Source organism: Podarcis raffonei, chromosome 11, assembly GCF_027172205.1.
Source record: "Podarcis raffonei isolate rPodRaf1 chromosome 11, rPodRaf1.pri, whole genome shotgun sequence".
NCBI classification, from domain to species: domain Eukaryota; kingdom Metazoa; phylum Chordata; class Lepidosauria; order Squamata; family Lacertidae; genus Podarcis; species Podarcis raffonei.
In genome coordinates this window covers 9,786,848-9,803,109 of record NC_070612.1, presented here as the reverse complement: position 1 = coordinate 9,803,109, position 16,262 = coordinate 9,786,848, and the positions used below count along the sequence as shown (strand labels likewise).

At 43.1% G+C, this 16,262-nt stretch overlaps 1 protein-coding gene across 6 annotated transcripts in view; it reads left to right on the top strand.

The window, feature by feature from the left end:
* SMAD2 (SMAD family member 2) overlaps positions 1-14,973 on the top strand; it is a 36,394-nt gene extending 21,421 nt beyond the window's left edge. For 4 of the 6 annotated variants that reach the window (XM_053409048.1, XM_053409049.1, XM_053409050.1 and 1 more), the window contains exons 3-11: positions 3,152-3,241; positions 4,297-4,490; positions 6,574-6,708; positions 7,693-7,767; positions 9,385-9,438; positions 11,874-12,086; positions 12,517-12,654; positions 12,837-12,981; positions 13,954-14,973. In XM_053409048.1, the coding sequence (XP_053265023.1) occupies positions 3,152-3,241; positions 4,297-4,490; positions 6,574-6,708; positions 7,693-7,767; positions 9,385-9,438; positions 11,874-12,086; positions 12,517-12,654; positions 12,837-12,981; positions 13,954-14,077 (1,168 nt within the window). In that variant the 3' untranslated portion in view covers positions 14,078-14,973. The remainder of the gene's footprint in view (positions 1-3,151; positions 3,242-4,296; positions 4,491-6,573; positions 6,709-7,692; positions 7,768-9,384; positions 9,439-11,873; positions 12,087-12,516; positions 12,655-12,836; positions 12,982-13,953) is intronic. The other 2 variants (XM_053409053.1, XM_053409054.1) reach the window with 2 other exon arrangements.
* Positions 14,974-16,262: the final 1,289 nt, after the last annotated feature.

The following is a 16,262-nucleotide window of genomic DNA, read 5'->3' as shown; positions in this document are numbered from 1 at the left end:
ACTTGAACTTTAAATTTTCAGTTAGCCGGGTAGCGTCAGAATAGCAAAAACATATAGTGATTTCTGGCATCCGGAACCCTTGCTAAGTTTTCTTTTAACTGGGTGAGGGGCTTTCTAAAAACTTAGTGAGTCAACAGGAAGTTCTGGTCAACCTTAGCAGGTACTAATTTCCAAAACCATTCCTCTAAAACTCTGCGTGCCAAACGAAAAGCTGCTTTGGAAGCTTCTTCCAAAGGGAGAAAATGGTCTTGTGGGCTTAAGAAACTTCAGAGACTGTTTTTCAGAAGTGTCCTTGTGGTCTGCATACGAAACTTTCCCAGAAAGTTAACTTAATGAAATACAGAAAATGAATGAAATGCAGGAATAAAGTGCAACAGCCTCATTTTATTTCCAGAGGGCTTCAATGAGGTTGGAGTCAAGTGCTATGCTTAAATATTTAATTTTCTTACATCCATATTATTCCTTTCTTTTGTCATGGAACCCATGCATATCCAGGCACTAACTAAATCCAGAATTGCTTAGCTTCAACAAATTGGTTTTTTCATGGGCCTTCAGCCCACACCCTGGGACTGCAAGGGTGTAGCTTGGCATGTGAGCAACAGACAAACACACACACACACACACACACACACACACACGGGACTGTTTTGTGGGACCTCCTTGGAATCTGGTGAATTGAACATCTATAGGTCCTAGTGATAGCAGCTAAAATATGATTTTCTAAATTTTAAAAGGTCATTTGTGGCTGCTGTCAATACTAGGGTGAGCCGGTGCCATCTAGAATTCAACCATAATTTAGGAATTGAGGGGCGGCAGCTGCTGCTTAGGTTACTTGGCTGTATGAATTTTCCCTTTCCTCCTTTAACAGGTTCTTCATTGGAGTTTAACAGCCCTTTTTATTCAGTTTGTGAATGGCATATGCATAGCACCAAGAAGCACTTGGTGGGAACTTCCATGGGGGAATATGGAATCATCTGTGGCTAAGTCCTGGTTCCTCAACTATGGTTAATTGTTCTGAACCACTTAGGATATCTTTAATTTGTGATAAACGAGTGTTGATCAGGGTTATTCATATCTGTTGAACACATGCGGAAAACCTCAGATGAAACATCCATAACAATTGTGTGATTATAGTTTATGAGCAGGAGCAGTTTCCAACTGATAGATCTTTGCTGCAAAGCGTAGGTTGAGTACTGAATTATCTTTTCACACGCAGTGGTGGCTGGAAGAAAAACCATGCATGGGAATTGGCTCTGTTTCCAGCTAAGTGAAGTCTCTCTAAGAAAAAAATATATTTCCAGCAGCCTGAGCCATTGGGTTGCGATGGGAAGTAAGACCAGAAATGGACTTGCTATTTTCAAGAAACGTGTGTATTTTGAAGACGACAAACAACCACTTGCTGGTCAGAATCGCATCAGGAATTCTAGTCAGGAAAAAATTGTGGAAGTTTTTCATTCTTCTTCTGCATTTCAGCTACAGAAGACTGACACTAGCAAATCGGGCTAGTGTTATATAGCACACATACATTTGGGCTTAGAACCTCAATACCCAAAGGACCACCTTTTTTTCATAAATCTCTACCTGACCTCCAACATCTGCAGAGGCACTGCTCCAAGTTCTTCCTTATTCTGAAGTGCAGAAAGCTACAGAGAAGGCTTTCTCAGCAGTGCCCTCTCACCTCTCAGTTTTGGAACACACTTCTTAAAAAGGCTTGCCTGGCTTAATGTCTTTTTGGTGCTAGACAAGTCCTTTTATTCACTAAAGGTTTTTAGTGTTTTAATTGGTTGTTTAATTATTTAACAAAATTAATAGGCAGCTTGATGGTTAAAACAAACCCTCCAGTTTACAAAAAAGTCACTTTAATATAGTGCTAGCATCTTTTATTGATATTGAGTATCTGCTGTCAAGATTGCTGTGTTACATGACAACGAAGAGGTGTGTTAAGTCCTCCTGCGTTGTGGTTCTGATGGATTTCAGTGCTGTGCCATAATTATGTTTTATGACTGTGTATCCATTTAAACTGTGTCACCCAGAGAACCCCCAGTTAAGGGGTGACTCAAATATATTCAAAGAGGTTACCTATTCCTTGTACTTGGAAAGTGAATTGAGGAAATCAAAAAAGGGATGTGTTGACCAGTCACTGTTGGGTAACCGCTAGAGTGAAGGAAATTCTAAGCAAACGAAGTTTATACCACTAAGCATGTAAATTGCATTGCTTCTTTTGACTTGTGACATTTGGCCATCCAGAAATAGGGCATTATTGCCAGAGAGTAAGGTGCATAACTGAGAACTCTTCCAGTAGGTGGAAAGCTGAAGAATACAAAACGGTATAGAATAAATAGTCAAGTGTTATTCCATGTAGGCATTCTGTCACTGGTATAAATCAGGTTAGTTGTAATATTGTACCCATATTTATGACGTTGGTTGCTGGGACATCCATTAAATCTTTGTCTTTTGTGAAATGACTGCCATCTTCGTTTGGCAACTTAAAGGTTTTTTGAGTTAATAAATGGCATTTCTTGTACCTTAAGTTGAGCTGTATGAACTTCTCCTGTTGGATTTCAGCCTGCATAAATGTATACTTTGCAACAGCATAACATTGGACGTATCCTTTTTCTTATATGGCACTGAAGAAAATGGGAGAGGATTGTCATAAGGCCTTTCCACTACACAGAAAAAAAAAAAGCCTGCACATTCAAGCTAGTAATAGATCTACATCGCTCTTGTGGTTCCTGATTGCTGTGTTAACAACTTGAGGAAATCTACCATCATACTGACATGGCTTAGTCTGTGACTTTTCATATGCTTGCAAATATGCTCCCTAAAGCTAGAAGATGCTATTGTGTACTGCCACGTTGAGGAGGTTTTGCCTGTTTTAAGGTATATTCAAAGTATGCTGTTTGCTTAAACCCAGCGAACTTGTTCACCTTTTTGGAAACATCATTTTACCTTGAATCACATGTTCCATTTTATTGGCCTCCTTCATATAGAATATGCAGCGTTTGAGGCTTAAGAAAAGCTGCATCTTCTATGTGAAAGGAAGCTTTCTGTACATTCCCCCCATGTCTTTACATCATGGTAGTTTGAATAACCATGCTTCCATATTCACATCAACTTTTTTGTTTTTGTTTTTTTTCAATTTTATACACAGCACTTGCTCTGAAATTTGGGGACTGAGTACACCAAACACGATAGATCAGTGGGATACCACAGGCCTATACAGCTTCTCTGAACAAACCAGGTGAATATTCTGCCCTGTATCTCATTGTAGAGATCTTGTGGGAGGGTTGGCTTTCAAGGGTCTTGTCTAGTGGAAATGCTTCCTAGTCAGCAAAGCATTTTTTTTTAAAAAAAAACTGATTTTGCCTTAAGTGTTCTCAGCTGATGTTTTAACCAATGAAATTCTAATTTTGGAAAAGAAAAAAAAAACCTCTCTCCACATCAGTGCCGTTCTGAAAAGGGGAAAACTTGGGGTGGGGTGGGGGATGCAACCATATGGTCTGTACTTGTTTAATAAGAATTGGGGGCAAGTGTGTGTGTGTTTAAAACAGATTGCACACTGGGGGGTTTTTTTGGCGGGGTGTGGGGTTAGCTGATCAGGTATGTGCATTCAGAGACTTACGGAAGGTGTGGGACACAACTTGGGGAGTGAGCAGCTTGTTTAGGTTTTTGATGGTTTTTTTTCCCATGTCACCCTTACTCGCATTGTGTACTGAGGTTTGTCTTTCCCATCCCATGAGTCATAAACCATCTGCATTTGTGTAGGCCTAGGCAGTCTATCTTAAAACTAGCAAACCTTTTCAACTGGTAGCAGCAAGGGGTGCGAGGAGCCGACCGTGAAACCACAAGCAAGCCCAGTGTATGCCGAACGCAAGCTTCAGGTTGGGAAGTGATGTGGATTGCTTGGAGATCTGACAGCTGTAACCTTACGCGCAATCTTGTATGACAGAGATGTGCTTAAAGCAAGGAGCAGCGTCAACTAAAGCGTAGCATAGTATTCATGGTGAGCAGGCTTAGGTGCAATGTACTGTTTGCTTAGGTGTGCAGTCGTGGTCACCAGCGCACCCTGTCACCCAGGGACTCCTTGATTTCAAGTGCCAATAATAGTAGTGTATGCTTTAACGATAACACTACCTCTGACCTGAGAACATCATCAATGTCTTTTGTTGGCTTTCTGGTTGAAAGGGGTGGTGGCAAGGAGAGGTGCTGCATATGCTAATGATACGGAATATCTTGGCTTATATGTGCTTCCTGAGAACTTCCCTAAATGTTCTGGAATACTTTTCCTCCCTCTAGGTCTCTTGATGGCCGCCTGCAAGTATCCCACCGTAAAGGATTGCCACATGTTATTTACTGCCGTTTGTGGCGCTGGCCTGACCTTCACAGTCACCACGAACTTAAGGCAATTGAAAACTGTGAATATGCTTTTAATCTTAAAAAGGACGAAGTATGCGTAAACCCATACCATTACCAGAGAGTGGAGACTCCAGGTAGGAAGATGGCAAGCTGCTGTTGGCTTATCGGTGTCTACTGCCCTGGCTTCTTTTACTAAGAATCTCACTAACAATGTGTGCAAAGCTGAAGTGAAAGGAGTCCGTGTTATTGTTTTGGAATTCCAAGAGCTTGAGTGAGAGCTAATCCAAAATTTAATCGGACAATGGTGCTTAAATGTTGAAAGGCATTGTTGTTGTATTGAATGCATGTGTTTGGCGCTTCCCAGGATGGTTTGGAATTGCAAAATGTTAACAAAAAATGCTTGCAGCTAGGGCAGCAGAGCGTCTCTTTCAAAACTATTTGTTCTCAGTTGCAGAGACTGGGAGCAAATCACAGTACTTTTTAACATAAGTTCAATAAAGGCACATACAGCTTAAAGGCTCCCCCCCCCTACTTTTTTAGTCATAGCCACTAAGCTGACTTGTACGCTCAGCCTTTTTTCGTATCTGGGGAGTGGACTCCATAGGTGAGCAGCTACTACCTGGAGTGCGTCTCCCTTGTGGCTTCCGCCAGTAAAAGTTCAAGGATCAGTAGCAAAAAGAGGTGCATGCATTTAATTTTTTTACCGGCATTTGTACAGGGAGCTTAGAATGTTGCGTCTCCACTCCTGCTTTATCTTCGCAACCCAGCCGTATGCGGGGAAATAATGTCTGGCTCAAGGCAGCCCAGTGACCTTTCTTGCTGAGTTGGGATTTGCACCCTGGTTGTCCTAGTTGGATTTATGTTCTCTAACCGAATGTTGGACAAAGCTGAGAAAAGCAGGGTTCAGATGTTGACTGTAAAACTCATGGGTTGGCCTTGGGCCAGCCTCTGTCTTCCAGCCTTAAACCTACTTCACAAAGTGGTTGTAACTAAAAACAGGGAATGGCCATGATATCCAAAAGTCCATGGAGGAAGGGGAAATAAATGTGACTGTCCGTCTTAAACTTTTCTGCTTGAGAAAGCACCTAGGGAACGGAGAGCCAAGAGACGAAGGCTGAGCCAAAGACCCTTCGTATATCTGTTGTGGCTGGGGTTGCATTCTCTCTGAAAGGTCAGGTTCATAGTTTGGGGGGTGGCTTCACATTCGTTGTTGACTAGTAGTGTCTCTAATCAACTTAGGGTCGCAGCTAGCAATCAGCCTATCTAGATACAGTGCAGCTTAAATTCAGTCTGGAAAGCTGGAGTCTCCTCTGTCTTGGGCTACATTTTGAAGACTGGAAGCTTCAGCTGGTGCAGAATGCAGTGGCTTGGAGGTCACCCCCAAGGAGCTTCCTGAATGAATAGGGGATTTGAACCCAGGTCTTTTTTTATTTAAGGAAATGGCTTTTTGCAACCCTTTCCCACCTGGCCTGGAAGGATGGGGCCCTGATTGACTTCAGCTACAAAAGCTGAGGCTGCTGAACAACCTTTTGGGTTGGGGTATTGTTTGTTGGCGGGTGCCGGGTTGCTTCTCTTTTTGATACTAATTTTTTGTACCCTTATTTTAGAGCTTACCACAATTTATGTCAAAAGTGTTTAATTTGGTTGTGATTTTTTTTGTTTATTGTTTATGACTGCTTTTGTTATCTTTGTAATTATGTGTTTTTTTATGTTGTAAACCACCCTGAGCATGATTTTAACTACGTTTTGTTTTCAAAAGTTGCTCATAAAATTTATTAAATAAAATGAATTAAAAAATAAATACATCCTGCTTGATTCCGGGGGAGATAACACTTGGCATGTTGTCCATACTGGATACTTGTGCCCTCTCTCCTACCTAATATTTATCTTTGTCATTTTTTCTTGAAACAAAACTGATCATCTGGTCATTATAACTGATTGAAAATGATATTACCTAACATACTGAGGCTGCAATCCTGTGCATGCTTACCTTTCAGTAAGACCTATTTACCCAAGTCAGTAGCTGTGCAATTCTGTGGTTGTCTGTTGAAGAAAGTCCCAAAATGGGAGTTATTTCCAAGTAAACATCCACAGAACTGCGTTGTTAGTCCCACAGATAGGATTGATGCAACTTAGTGTCTGCACTAATCTAGCAAAACTATAGCAAATCTAGGCAGTCTCTTAACATTTTTGGGGAATTTGTTTCTCCTCTCCCAGTTCTGCCTCCTGTCCTCGTACCACGACATACAGAGATTCTGACTGAACTTCCACAACTTGATGACTATACTCATTCCATTCCCGAAAACACTAACTTTCCAGCAGGAATTGAACCACAGAGCAATTACATACCAGGTATTTATGTGAAAGCAAATGGTGCGACGAGTGGCCTCCCGCCATCTGTAGGACTAATTTCAAGTACAACAACCAAAGAAAAAGCAAATAATGCAGGGAAGAGGGTAGGGCACCCTAGGATTTGAGTTTCTTTGCAGCGGCTGTGCTGGTGGTAGCTTCACTGACGCTTTAGAAGCCTGTTCAGCTTTCAACATAATCTTTATCAGGATTGATAACCCACCCAACTCAAAATTGAGTTTGGTATCAATGGATTGTTGGGAATGGACTTGACATTTGATCATCTGCTGACATCCTGGATTTGGGATAAGGCACAGTCCACTCGGGCTTCTAGTAGATTTTAACGTGTAGGCAGTAAACATGTACTAAATTCTGCTTCCTTGTTCTGTTCTTCAAAGCCTAATTCAAGGTGGCTTTATAGGTTCCAATCTGTATAGGCTGAGTCCAGGATATATTTGAGAGTACTTCTTACATAGAAGCCCTCTTGTCCTTTAAGATCTGCAGATAGACCCCCCCCCTTTTTTAAAAAAAGCTATGTAGATTGTCATATACTTCATGTTCTACAGTACCTGTTCCCCAAGGGAGGAGGGAAGATGAGAGGTGTTTTTGTTTTCTCCCTGGAAGACTAGAGCCCATTGGCATGTCAGTTGGTATTTGGCTTGCTTTGGACTGTTTATAATCTAGCCCCGTTTGTGGTGCACACTGCTTGGCCTCTTTTTCAATCAACTCTGCTAGAAATCCATCCATCCACAGTGTAGGGAGCATGTAGCCTAGAGAGCAGGGGAAATGGCAGGTGGCTGGTGGGTTTTATTTCTCTTTCCTCACATAACATAGACAGTGACATAATGAGATCCCCTGCAATTTATAAAATAAAAGCTGTGTTCACTCTTTAATTCTGCAAATTTCGAAAGCTTTAACGTGTGCAGGTTGTACATGATACTGAGAGAACCCTTTCATTTAATGGCTCATTGATTGTACTTTTGGTAGAAACACCACCGCCCGGCTATATCAGTGAAGATGGAGAAACCAGTGACCAGCAGTTGAACCAAAGCATGGATACAGGTAACGGTCTTAATTCTTACCGAAGACTTCGAATATGTAAGGGGGCTTAGCAAACCTCCCTTTGTACTGATGAAAATTTATTAAAACATTTCTGTGCCCCCTTTTCCACAGTTCAAGGTGGCTTACATTAACAAAATGGAATCTAATTGTGTCTCAACATGGGGTTCAGCCTTAATTCAGGCTGACGGGCAGTTCACTCCTTGGAATATGACTCCACTTCCAATTGTATCAGCTGATAGGTATATTTCGCACTAGCTGCAGCTTCCAAGTTGCCTTCATGGGTTGTCTTGAGCTGTGCCCCTTGTAGTAGTTGAGGTTACGAAAGCATGGATCTGTCTCAAGATCCCTTTCCCCCTAAAGGTGTGAAGCTTTTGCAGTAACTGTGGTTGGTAAGGGAGGTTTACCACACTGCACTGCCTCTTTTCAGCCCCAAGGTATGCATGAAGGCAGGAAGTGGGATCAATGTAACATGTGCAGGCTACCTTTGTCTCCCTCCTTACTATAGAACCAGTAGCTCTATTAAGAAAGGAAGGGAGCGAGGCAGCTGCACACCTCTTCACAGCAGGAAAGAGGCAGGTCTTGGGGCCCTGCTCCGATATAAAAAACCCCGGTTGTTACAAGTACAAACTAGAAACAAGCCTGGCTTTTGATACCCCAATTTGTTAACAGGCTGTAGTTTGAGTGAACTCCACTTTGCCAAGTTTGGATGCAGCAAAAAAGAAGGGCTATCCCTTTTAAACTGTGAACTAGCCCTAGTCCAACAAGCAGTTGTTGTGTCTAAACCAGACCTTTAGTTTCTGCAAGTGGCCAGGCAGCCATTTGAGTTTAGTCCAAATCCTCTGAATACTGTACTCTGCCTGAGTTATTTCACATAAGCAAGGGGCAGCGTAGCCCTCGGTGTCCAGGGTCGAAATGGGGACGCTGTGGTTGGTGAGAGGTTGAAGTGTTGTGGAGATAAAGGTCTGCAAAGATACTCTGCCCTGAATGTGGGTCATTGCTTGGGAAGTCTTGAAATGTGTCAAGAGGCATGAATTGTATTGTGTGCAGATCAAAGAGCAGTGCTTGTCGTAGGACTAACCTTGCAAAGTTTTGTCTTTTTCTTTGCGTAGCAATTATGTAGTGGCGAAAGCACAGGTTATCAGCATGTTTGATGGTGTTATGTGTGTGGAGTTTTTTGTGTGTGTCCACCCCCCCACCCTGATCCCATAACCTTGGGTTTTTGTTTTGTTTTGCTACTCCTGATAGGGGTAGGCTTAAGTAGTAAGCCAACCGAAGTTAGCCGAGGAAGCGGTTCAGTTTCTGCTCGCCTTCAGTTATGGCAAATGCTCCGTCCCAGGCTGCAAACATGGGTATTTCTCAGTCTTTGTAATACAGGGACAGTATTTGCTGTGCATATGGCATGAGGTTACTGGCATTTGTTAAGTTAGGAAAAAGCTTGCCTTTGGCTCACTTTCCAAAATATACTTTTGCTGAACAGTAGCAATATTGTGGCATATTCAGAGAAATAGTGGAAACGGGTCCCAGGACCTCAAAACGGCTGCTGGCACAGCCTCCAAATGTGATTACTAAAGTGAATTTTTGTTGTGAACCAACATTTTTTTTGTATTAATTCCTCAGGATCTCCAGCAGAGCTGTCTCCCAGTACACTCTCTCCTGTCAATCACAGCCTGGGTAAGTTGTAAACACTTCTCTATAATAAATGAGGTAAATGTGCTTGATTATATATGTTGCTATATATATATGTGTGTGTGTGTGTGGTTGATTATATTAGAATCCATTGCAGGTGGAATTAACTTGCATAGTATGGAGAGAAGTGGTTTATTGGGGTGCGGGGATTAGCAGGGACAGTCTCTTTTTAATTTTATTTCAAGCACCTCTCCTGTGTCATGTTTTTAAGTATGGGCACCTATGGTTTAATTGCTGTCTTGTGTGTTTTAATCAAAGGTGTATTCTATGCTTGAACAATGTTGTGCAGGTGGCTTTTTTGGTAACCTTCTGAGTAGACACACTGGGTAATGTGATATGCATAAATATGCAGTATATGGAATATCTTCTGGACACAGACTTGCAGGCTAAAGTAACAACAATATTCAAAGCATTGGAATAGTGCTTTTTTAGTGTTGTAGCTGTTTTGTACTCTTCCCTGGCAGTCCTTTGAAAAGTCCTCCAAGGTAGATTTGTAATGTCAGCTGTATCCTATATGGGAAAGCTGAAGCTTAGAGGGCTTTTTCTGATGGGGTGAGCAAGGTTGGGGGGAGATTTGACCCAGGGCTTTTGTTGTTCATGGCTTGGTTACTTGGCCACTCTGCGACATTGACTCTCCCACCCCCACCCCCCCCCAAAAATAAAATCCCTTTCTGTATCTCTGGGGTGTTATTTTTTTAAAAAAGCATATTGTTCTGTTACTGCAACCCTTGTGAGAGCTTACTGGACTGTGCAGTTGTCTGCCACTTTTTAATATAGTCAGGCAGACTGTTTGGCATAAATGGAAAGGGAAGAATTGCCTGGTTTATTTTTTTGTCCTAGTTGGCAATGTGGAATGGTTTGGGGAGGAGCAAAGAAATATTTGTTGGCAGTCGATTTTGGCTGGTAGTTGATCTATACTTTGTGGTTACAGTTATATCATATTGTCCTGTAAGAGCTGTTTGTGAAGCAGACTCCCTTGAAAGGTGGTGCACTCTCCTTCCTTGGAGTTTTTAAAGCAGAGATTGGATGGCCATCTGTCTTGGATGCTTTAGCTGAGATTCCTGCATTGCAGGGGGTTGGACTAGATGACCCTTGGGGTCCCTGCAGTTCTGTGACCTATGATTAAGATTGCCCTTAGAATCTCTTGAAAACTAGACACTGCTGAACTGATACCTAGTTGATTCAGCATCTTCTAGTAATATTTTCTCTGAGGGTTGACTCTGTGTTTTGGGCACCTTTAAACTTGAATATTGCTGTGTTAGGTTCCACAGTACATAATGTAATTGCTTTCTTCTTTTGATCATGGGAAATGTAGAGGTGGTTGACGGTATGTCACGAAGCATGTCTTGTATAGTACAAGGTGTTCTGGATGTGGAGCATTTGGAAAAATCAAGCATTCCAGACAAGAACATGCCTCTAATTTTGTGTGTACATGTGTACACACACGCACAGAGTGTGTTGAGGCAACTTGGAGAGAACTAGAGGTTTTGGAGACTTGTAAATTGGCATCAAAAATATGTTAAGCTTGTTGGATCTGTCGCACAAGATGAAAGAGAGGAAATGAAGAGGTTTCAAAGAAAGTACCGTATTTTTTGCTCTAGAAGACACACTTTTTCCCCTCCTAAAAAGGAAGGGGGAATGTGTGTGTGTCTTATGGAGCGAATGCAGGCTTCGCAGGCTAAGCCAGAAGCCAGAACAGTGAGAGGGAGCGCTTCGCAGCGCTCCCTCTAGCTGTTCTAGCTTCTGGCTTAGCCACGCAAAGCCTCCGCAGGGCAGCGGGGAGCCTTCATTCCGCTGCCCTGCAGAGGCTTCGCGTGGCTATCCGTGGCTTTTGCGGGAGGTGGGGGAAGTGAGAGAGCTGCGCTCAGTCACTTCCCCCACCTCCTGCAAAAGCCCCCAAGAGCAGCGTGGAGTGTGTGTGTTGCTCTTGGGGGCTTTTCCCCGAGGAGGGAGAAGGGCAGCCCATCAGTGACTCCTCGGGGAAAAGCCTGCAAGCACCGCACACACGCTCCACGCGGCTTGTGAAAGGGAGCGCTGAGCAGAGCCTGGGATGCATACAGGCTCTGCTCAGCGCTCCCTTTAAAGAATATATTTTTTCTTGCATTCCCCCTCCAAAAACTAGGTGCGCCTTATGGTCAGGTGCTTCTTATGGAGCAAAAAATACGGTATATTATGTCTTTTCTGCTCAAACAATAGTCCATTAAATGTTTACTTAAGCCAGTGAAGGAAACTGCATCAAACACAATGTGCAGCTAAGAATTCTTTGAGAAGTCTAACAGAAGTCAAGGGAATAGCCTTGTTTAAGGAGCACAACTAGAGGAGGATTTGGGGAGTATTACCTTGACTAGCTTCCTATTGCCAAATGATAGTTCAGCATGAATACATGTTAACCACAAGAATTCTTCCTCTTTCCCTTCCAGACCTGCAGCCGGTTACCTACTCAGAGCCTGCTTTTTGGTGTTCTATAGCATATTATGAATTAAATCAGAGGGTGGGAGAAACCTTCCATGCGTCACAGCCCTCACTTACTGTAGATGGCTTTACGGATCCATCAAACTCTGAAAGATTCTGCCTAGGCTTGCTCTCCAATGTTAATAGAAACGCCACTGTGGAGATGACAAGAAGGCACATAGGTAGGTACTTCTTGCCACGTATTCCAGCGGCTCTCCTGCTTCCTCTAACCTTCTTCCCTTGATCTGCTGAAAAAACAGTTCCTTCCATTGCATTCTTCTTTTTAAATTGAACATCATTTGTCATTTCTTCATCTAAGTAATGGCAGCACAGTAGGTCATTTGTACAGTAGCTGAACGGTACGTTTATATCGCCGCATCTTGGGGCCCCTCAGATCTGCTAGTGATATATATTAAAATATATGAAGAATGAGCAACAGGAAGAAAGACAAAACTAAGCAGCAGAGTAGCAGGTGCTTACTGGAAAAGCACAAGCATCCAGAAAATACGTAACCAGAGATTGGCTAAACAAGACCGTATGCACTTGCCAGTATGTTGGATCTGGCAAATTTTAGCTGCTTCTGTTCGTTTAATGTTCTTTTTCTTTTTCTAGGGAGGGGAGTGCGCCTGTATTACATTGGCGGAGAGGTTTTTGCTGAGTGCCTAAGCGATAGCGCAATCTTTGTTCAGAGCCCCAATTGTAATCAGAGATATGGCTGGCATCCTGCAACCGTGTGCAAAATCCCGCCAGGTAAGAGGTGTATAACCAGCAGAGATCAGCCATCATTTCAGTGTATTGAAATGTATTTGTTTGCCTTGTTGTGATGTCTAAGGAAAAGACGTTTTGAAAAAAGTTGGGGTATGTGTGATTGAATTACTTAAACGTGTGTAATATAGTGGTACCGATCATTTACCTTTTTTCTTTTTTTGTAGGCTGCAACCTAAAGATCTTTAATAACCAGGAATTTGCTGCTCTTTTGGCTCAGTCTGTAAATCAGGGCTTTGAAGCAGTGTATCAACTAACCCGAATGTGCACCATAAGGATGAGTTTTGTTAAAGGATGGGGCGCTGAATACAGGTACAGAGTGGCACTCCTCTCCTTGTTAGTAGAACCATCCTGCAGCCGGGATGTTAATGTAGGCCTGACATTCCCTTTTACAAACTAAGCAAATTGGTATCATCATCATATTGTCATCTTCAGATGAAGGGTGAAATAGAAATTTAATAAATAAAATCATTGCCCTCATTTTATTTGTATTTCACCTTTCCTATAGTTAAAACCATTCTGGTGATATATCGCAGTGTTGAAAAGCCGATATCGCCCAGCCCCAAATTGGTGACAGAACTTGCTATTTGGGGGGGCGGGGTTGAGGCACTGGCTCTTTGCCCCTTGTGGTCTTAAAAGTGGCCATGCAAGCTGATTGTTGAGCGGGGACTCTAACCAGGGGTCAGCAAACCGTGGGCCGGATTTAGAATAGAATAGAATTTATTATTTATACCCCGCCCATCTGGCTGGGTTTCTCCAGCCACTCTGGGTGGCTTCCAACAGAGTACAGTGGTACCTTTGGTTAAGTACTTAATTACTTCCGGAGGTCTGTTCTTAACCTGAAACTGTACTTAACCTGAAGCACCATTTTAGCTAATGGTGCCTCCTGCTACTGCCGCACTGCCAGAGCACGATTTCTGTTCTTATCCTGAAGCAAAGTTCTTAACCCGAGGTACTATTTCTGGGTTAGCGGAGTCTGTAACCTGAAGCGTATGTAACCCGAAGTACGACTGTATTAAAATACAGTGGTCTGTTAAACATTAAAAGCTTCCCTAAACAGGGCTGCCTTCAGATGTCTTCTAAAAGTCTGGTAGTTGTTCTTCTCTTTGACATCTGGTGGGAGGGCGTTCCACAGGGCGGGTGCCACTACCGAGAAGGCCCTCTGTCTGGTTTAGAAGGCGATTGGGCTGGATCTGGGCCCCGGGCCTTAGTTTGCCTAAGCCCTTGGCTTGTATGCTGGCTTCGCAGTGTATTTCACCCCCCAACTCTTTCTCCCTTCTTCAGGCGGCAGACGGTAACAAGCACTCCCTGTTGGATCGAGCTTCACCTGAACGGGCCTTTACAGTGGCTGGACAAAGTATTGACTCAGATGGGCTCTCCCTCAGTGCGCTGCTCCAGCATGTCGTAATGCTCCTCGTCTCCACTAGCGCGCTTGAAATGCGAAGTCCAGGCAACAGACTTAAATATTAACAGCTCGTCTGTCGTAGTAACTCGTGTGTGGTCTCCATGAACTGTTTCCTATCGAAAAAGTTCAGAGAGAGAGAAAGAGAGAGACAGAAAAGCACTTGAGGGTCTCATCAGTTTCTAAGCACCTTGTGGGTTTTGTTTCCTATACTCTGATGCGCTAGACGAAAAGTTAGTGTATAGAAACGCCTTCTGCCGAAGGAGGGAGGGACATATTAAATACTTTAATGGTGTTTTTTATTGGGTATATATAAATTGAGTGTCCTAAAGGTTTACCAATAACATGAGTGGTTCAGTTAATGTATCATGGGACCCCCCCCCCCCAATTTTGACACCATTCTGCTGTCCTGAGTTTAAATTCCCATTGATAGATGTGCGGAGCTCTTTGACTTAGGCAGCCATCTCGTAAAAAGCCCAAGTTCTTGCTTCTCTATATTTTTTTATATTTTTATATATAAATATATATGCAGGCTTTCCGCTGCCCTATAACAGACTTTATGCAGAAAATCTCCTCTCCCCCCCCCCAAACCTTTTCCAAGTGTACTAGCTGTCACCTTAAAAAAACCCTCTTTGGAGCGGGAGCGATTCTTGGCTTCCATTTTTTGAAATCTTGCGTGTTGAGTATGCTTAGTGGGCCTGAGATGGGCAGTGCCACCTTCAACCTTTCACTCCTTGCCCCCATGCCCACCTCCCCTGGGCCAAACCACGCTTTAAAAAATAGATCCTTCCGCTGCCCACCTAAAGTAGGCATCTGTTGCCGGCGATGGGTGCTGCTGGCCCTGAGGTCCAGCTTGCACCTTAGTTCGAAAATATGGCGGGAGGTCGTTCCTGGGAGATGCACCAATAGGCCACTGCAGCTGTAACTGTGTGTGATCTTCTGACTAGGGTTAAGAGATCACAAGGAGGATTATGCTTTCCTGCCTTCTCCTCCCTCCTGCCCCATTAGCCATGGTTAATTACCATGGAATCAACATTCATGTGCTATTGGTTTTTCACCTTGACCATGGCTAACAAAAGCTACTGGGATCATGCTTAGCTGGGATCAAGGAAGGGAGGGGTTCAGACCTGGGTGGAAGCGAGGAATCTCTTAACTGCCGGCACCAGCCCTTTGCCTGGAGTGTTGCAATCTCTTAAATGCTAGGTGTGACCTGCGCACATGCAGCTGTTGCAAAATAAGATTTTTTGACTGAGAATAATCCATATTTTTCTCCCAAGAAAGACTTGTTCACCGCCTTCAGATTGGCGAGTGTGCACTTTCAAAGCAGCACCCTTATTTTCAGAAGTAAGACGTTGCTGGTCCTTTTGTATCTCGAAACCCGTTATGAGAACTTTCCCTTATCCTGACAGCAGAGATGAGTATGTGAAATGCAGGAGTTGAACTCTATCCCTTTGCACTCAGCAGGGGTTTGTTGCTTTGTTTGTTTTTTAAAAAGGTTGCCAGGATGCAACCCAGAGTCTCATCTCTTTTGCTCTTAAATCCATTGCTAAAATGCAGGAGACACAAACTCCAACTCTCCCTCCCAAGGTGTAGTGGGACTCCAGATACGCCAGGCAACAGTTTTGGGGAGTGCAGATTGAAAGGAACGGTTGAGAGCAGCCGCACCATCAATTATCTCCTGCTTCACTGGTAGATTTTTTTAAAGATAAAAGTCTAAATCAGATTTAATCTGGCTGCCCTACCAGTTTTCCCCTCTCTCCCACACAGTGAAATGCAACTTCCACAAGGGTTTGAACATAAAACTTAACATTTCTTTGAAGGTTTACCGGGCTGGTCCGAACAAAATTGTATGGCTTCGCTTAATGAGCATCCATTGCAGAAGGAGTGGATCTTGCCAAAGTCACTGCTTCTGCAGACTCCCTAGGCTGGGTGTTGCGACCAGCCATAAAAAGAGAAGATTCCCTAGTACATGTTATTGAGAACCCTTGGACACTACATCTGAACCTTGCTTTAAGAAATATTTTGAATTATATTCTACAGATAAGTCTGGGTTGGGTAAGGGTTGGGAAACTGTATAGCAGGGTTATTCTGACTTGAAAAGTATACATCTTACTAACAATCTTGTGATCTAGCTGTCTGTCATTCTCTTGTTGTTGTGGCAGTAGCAGGATTGCCTTTTTTTTGTCGGTTT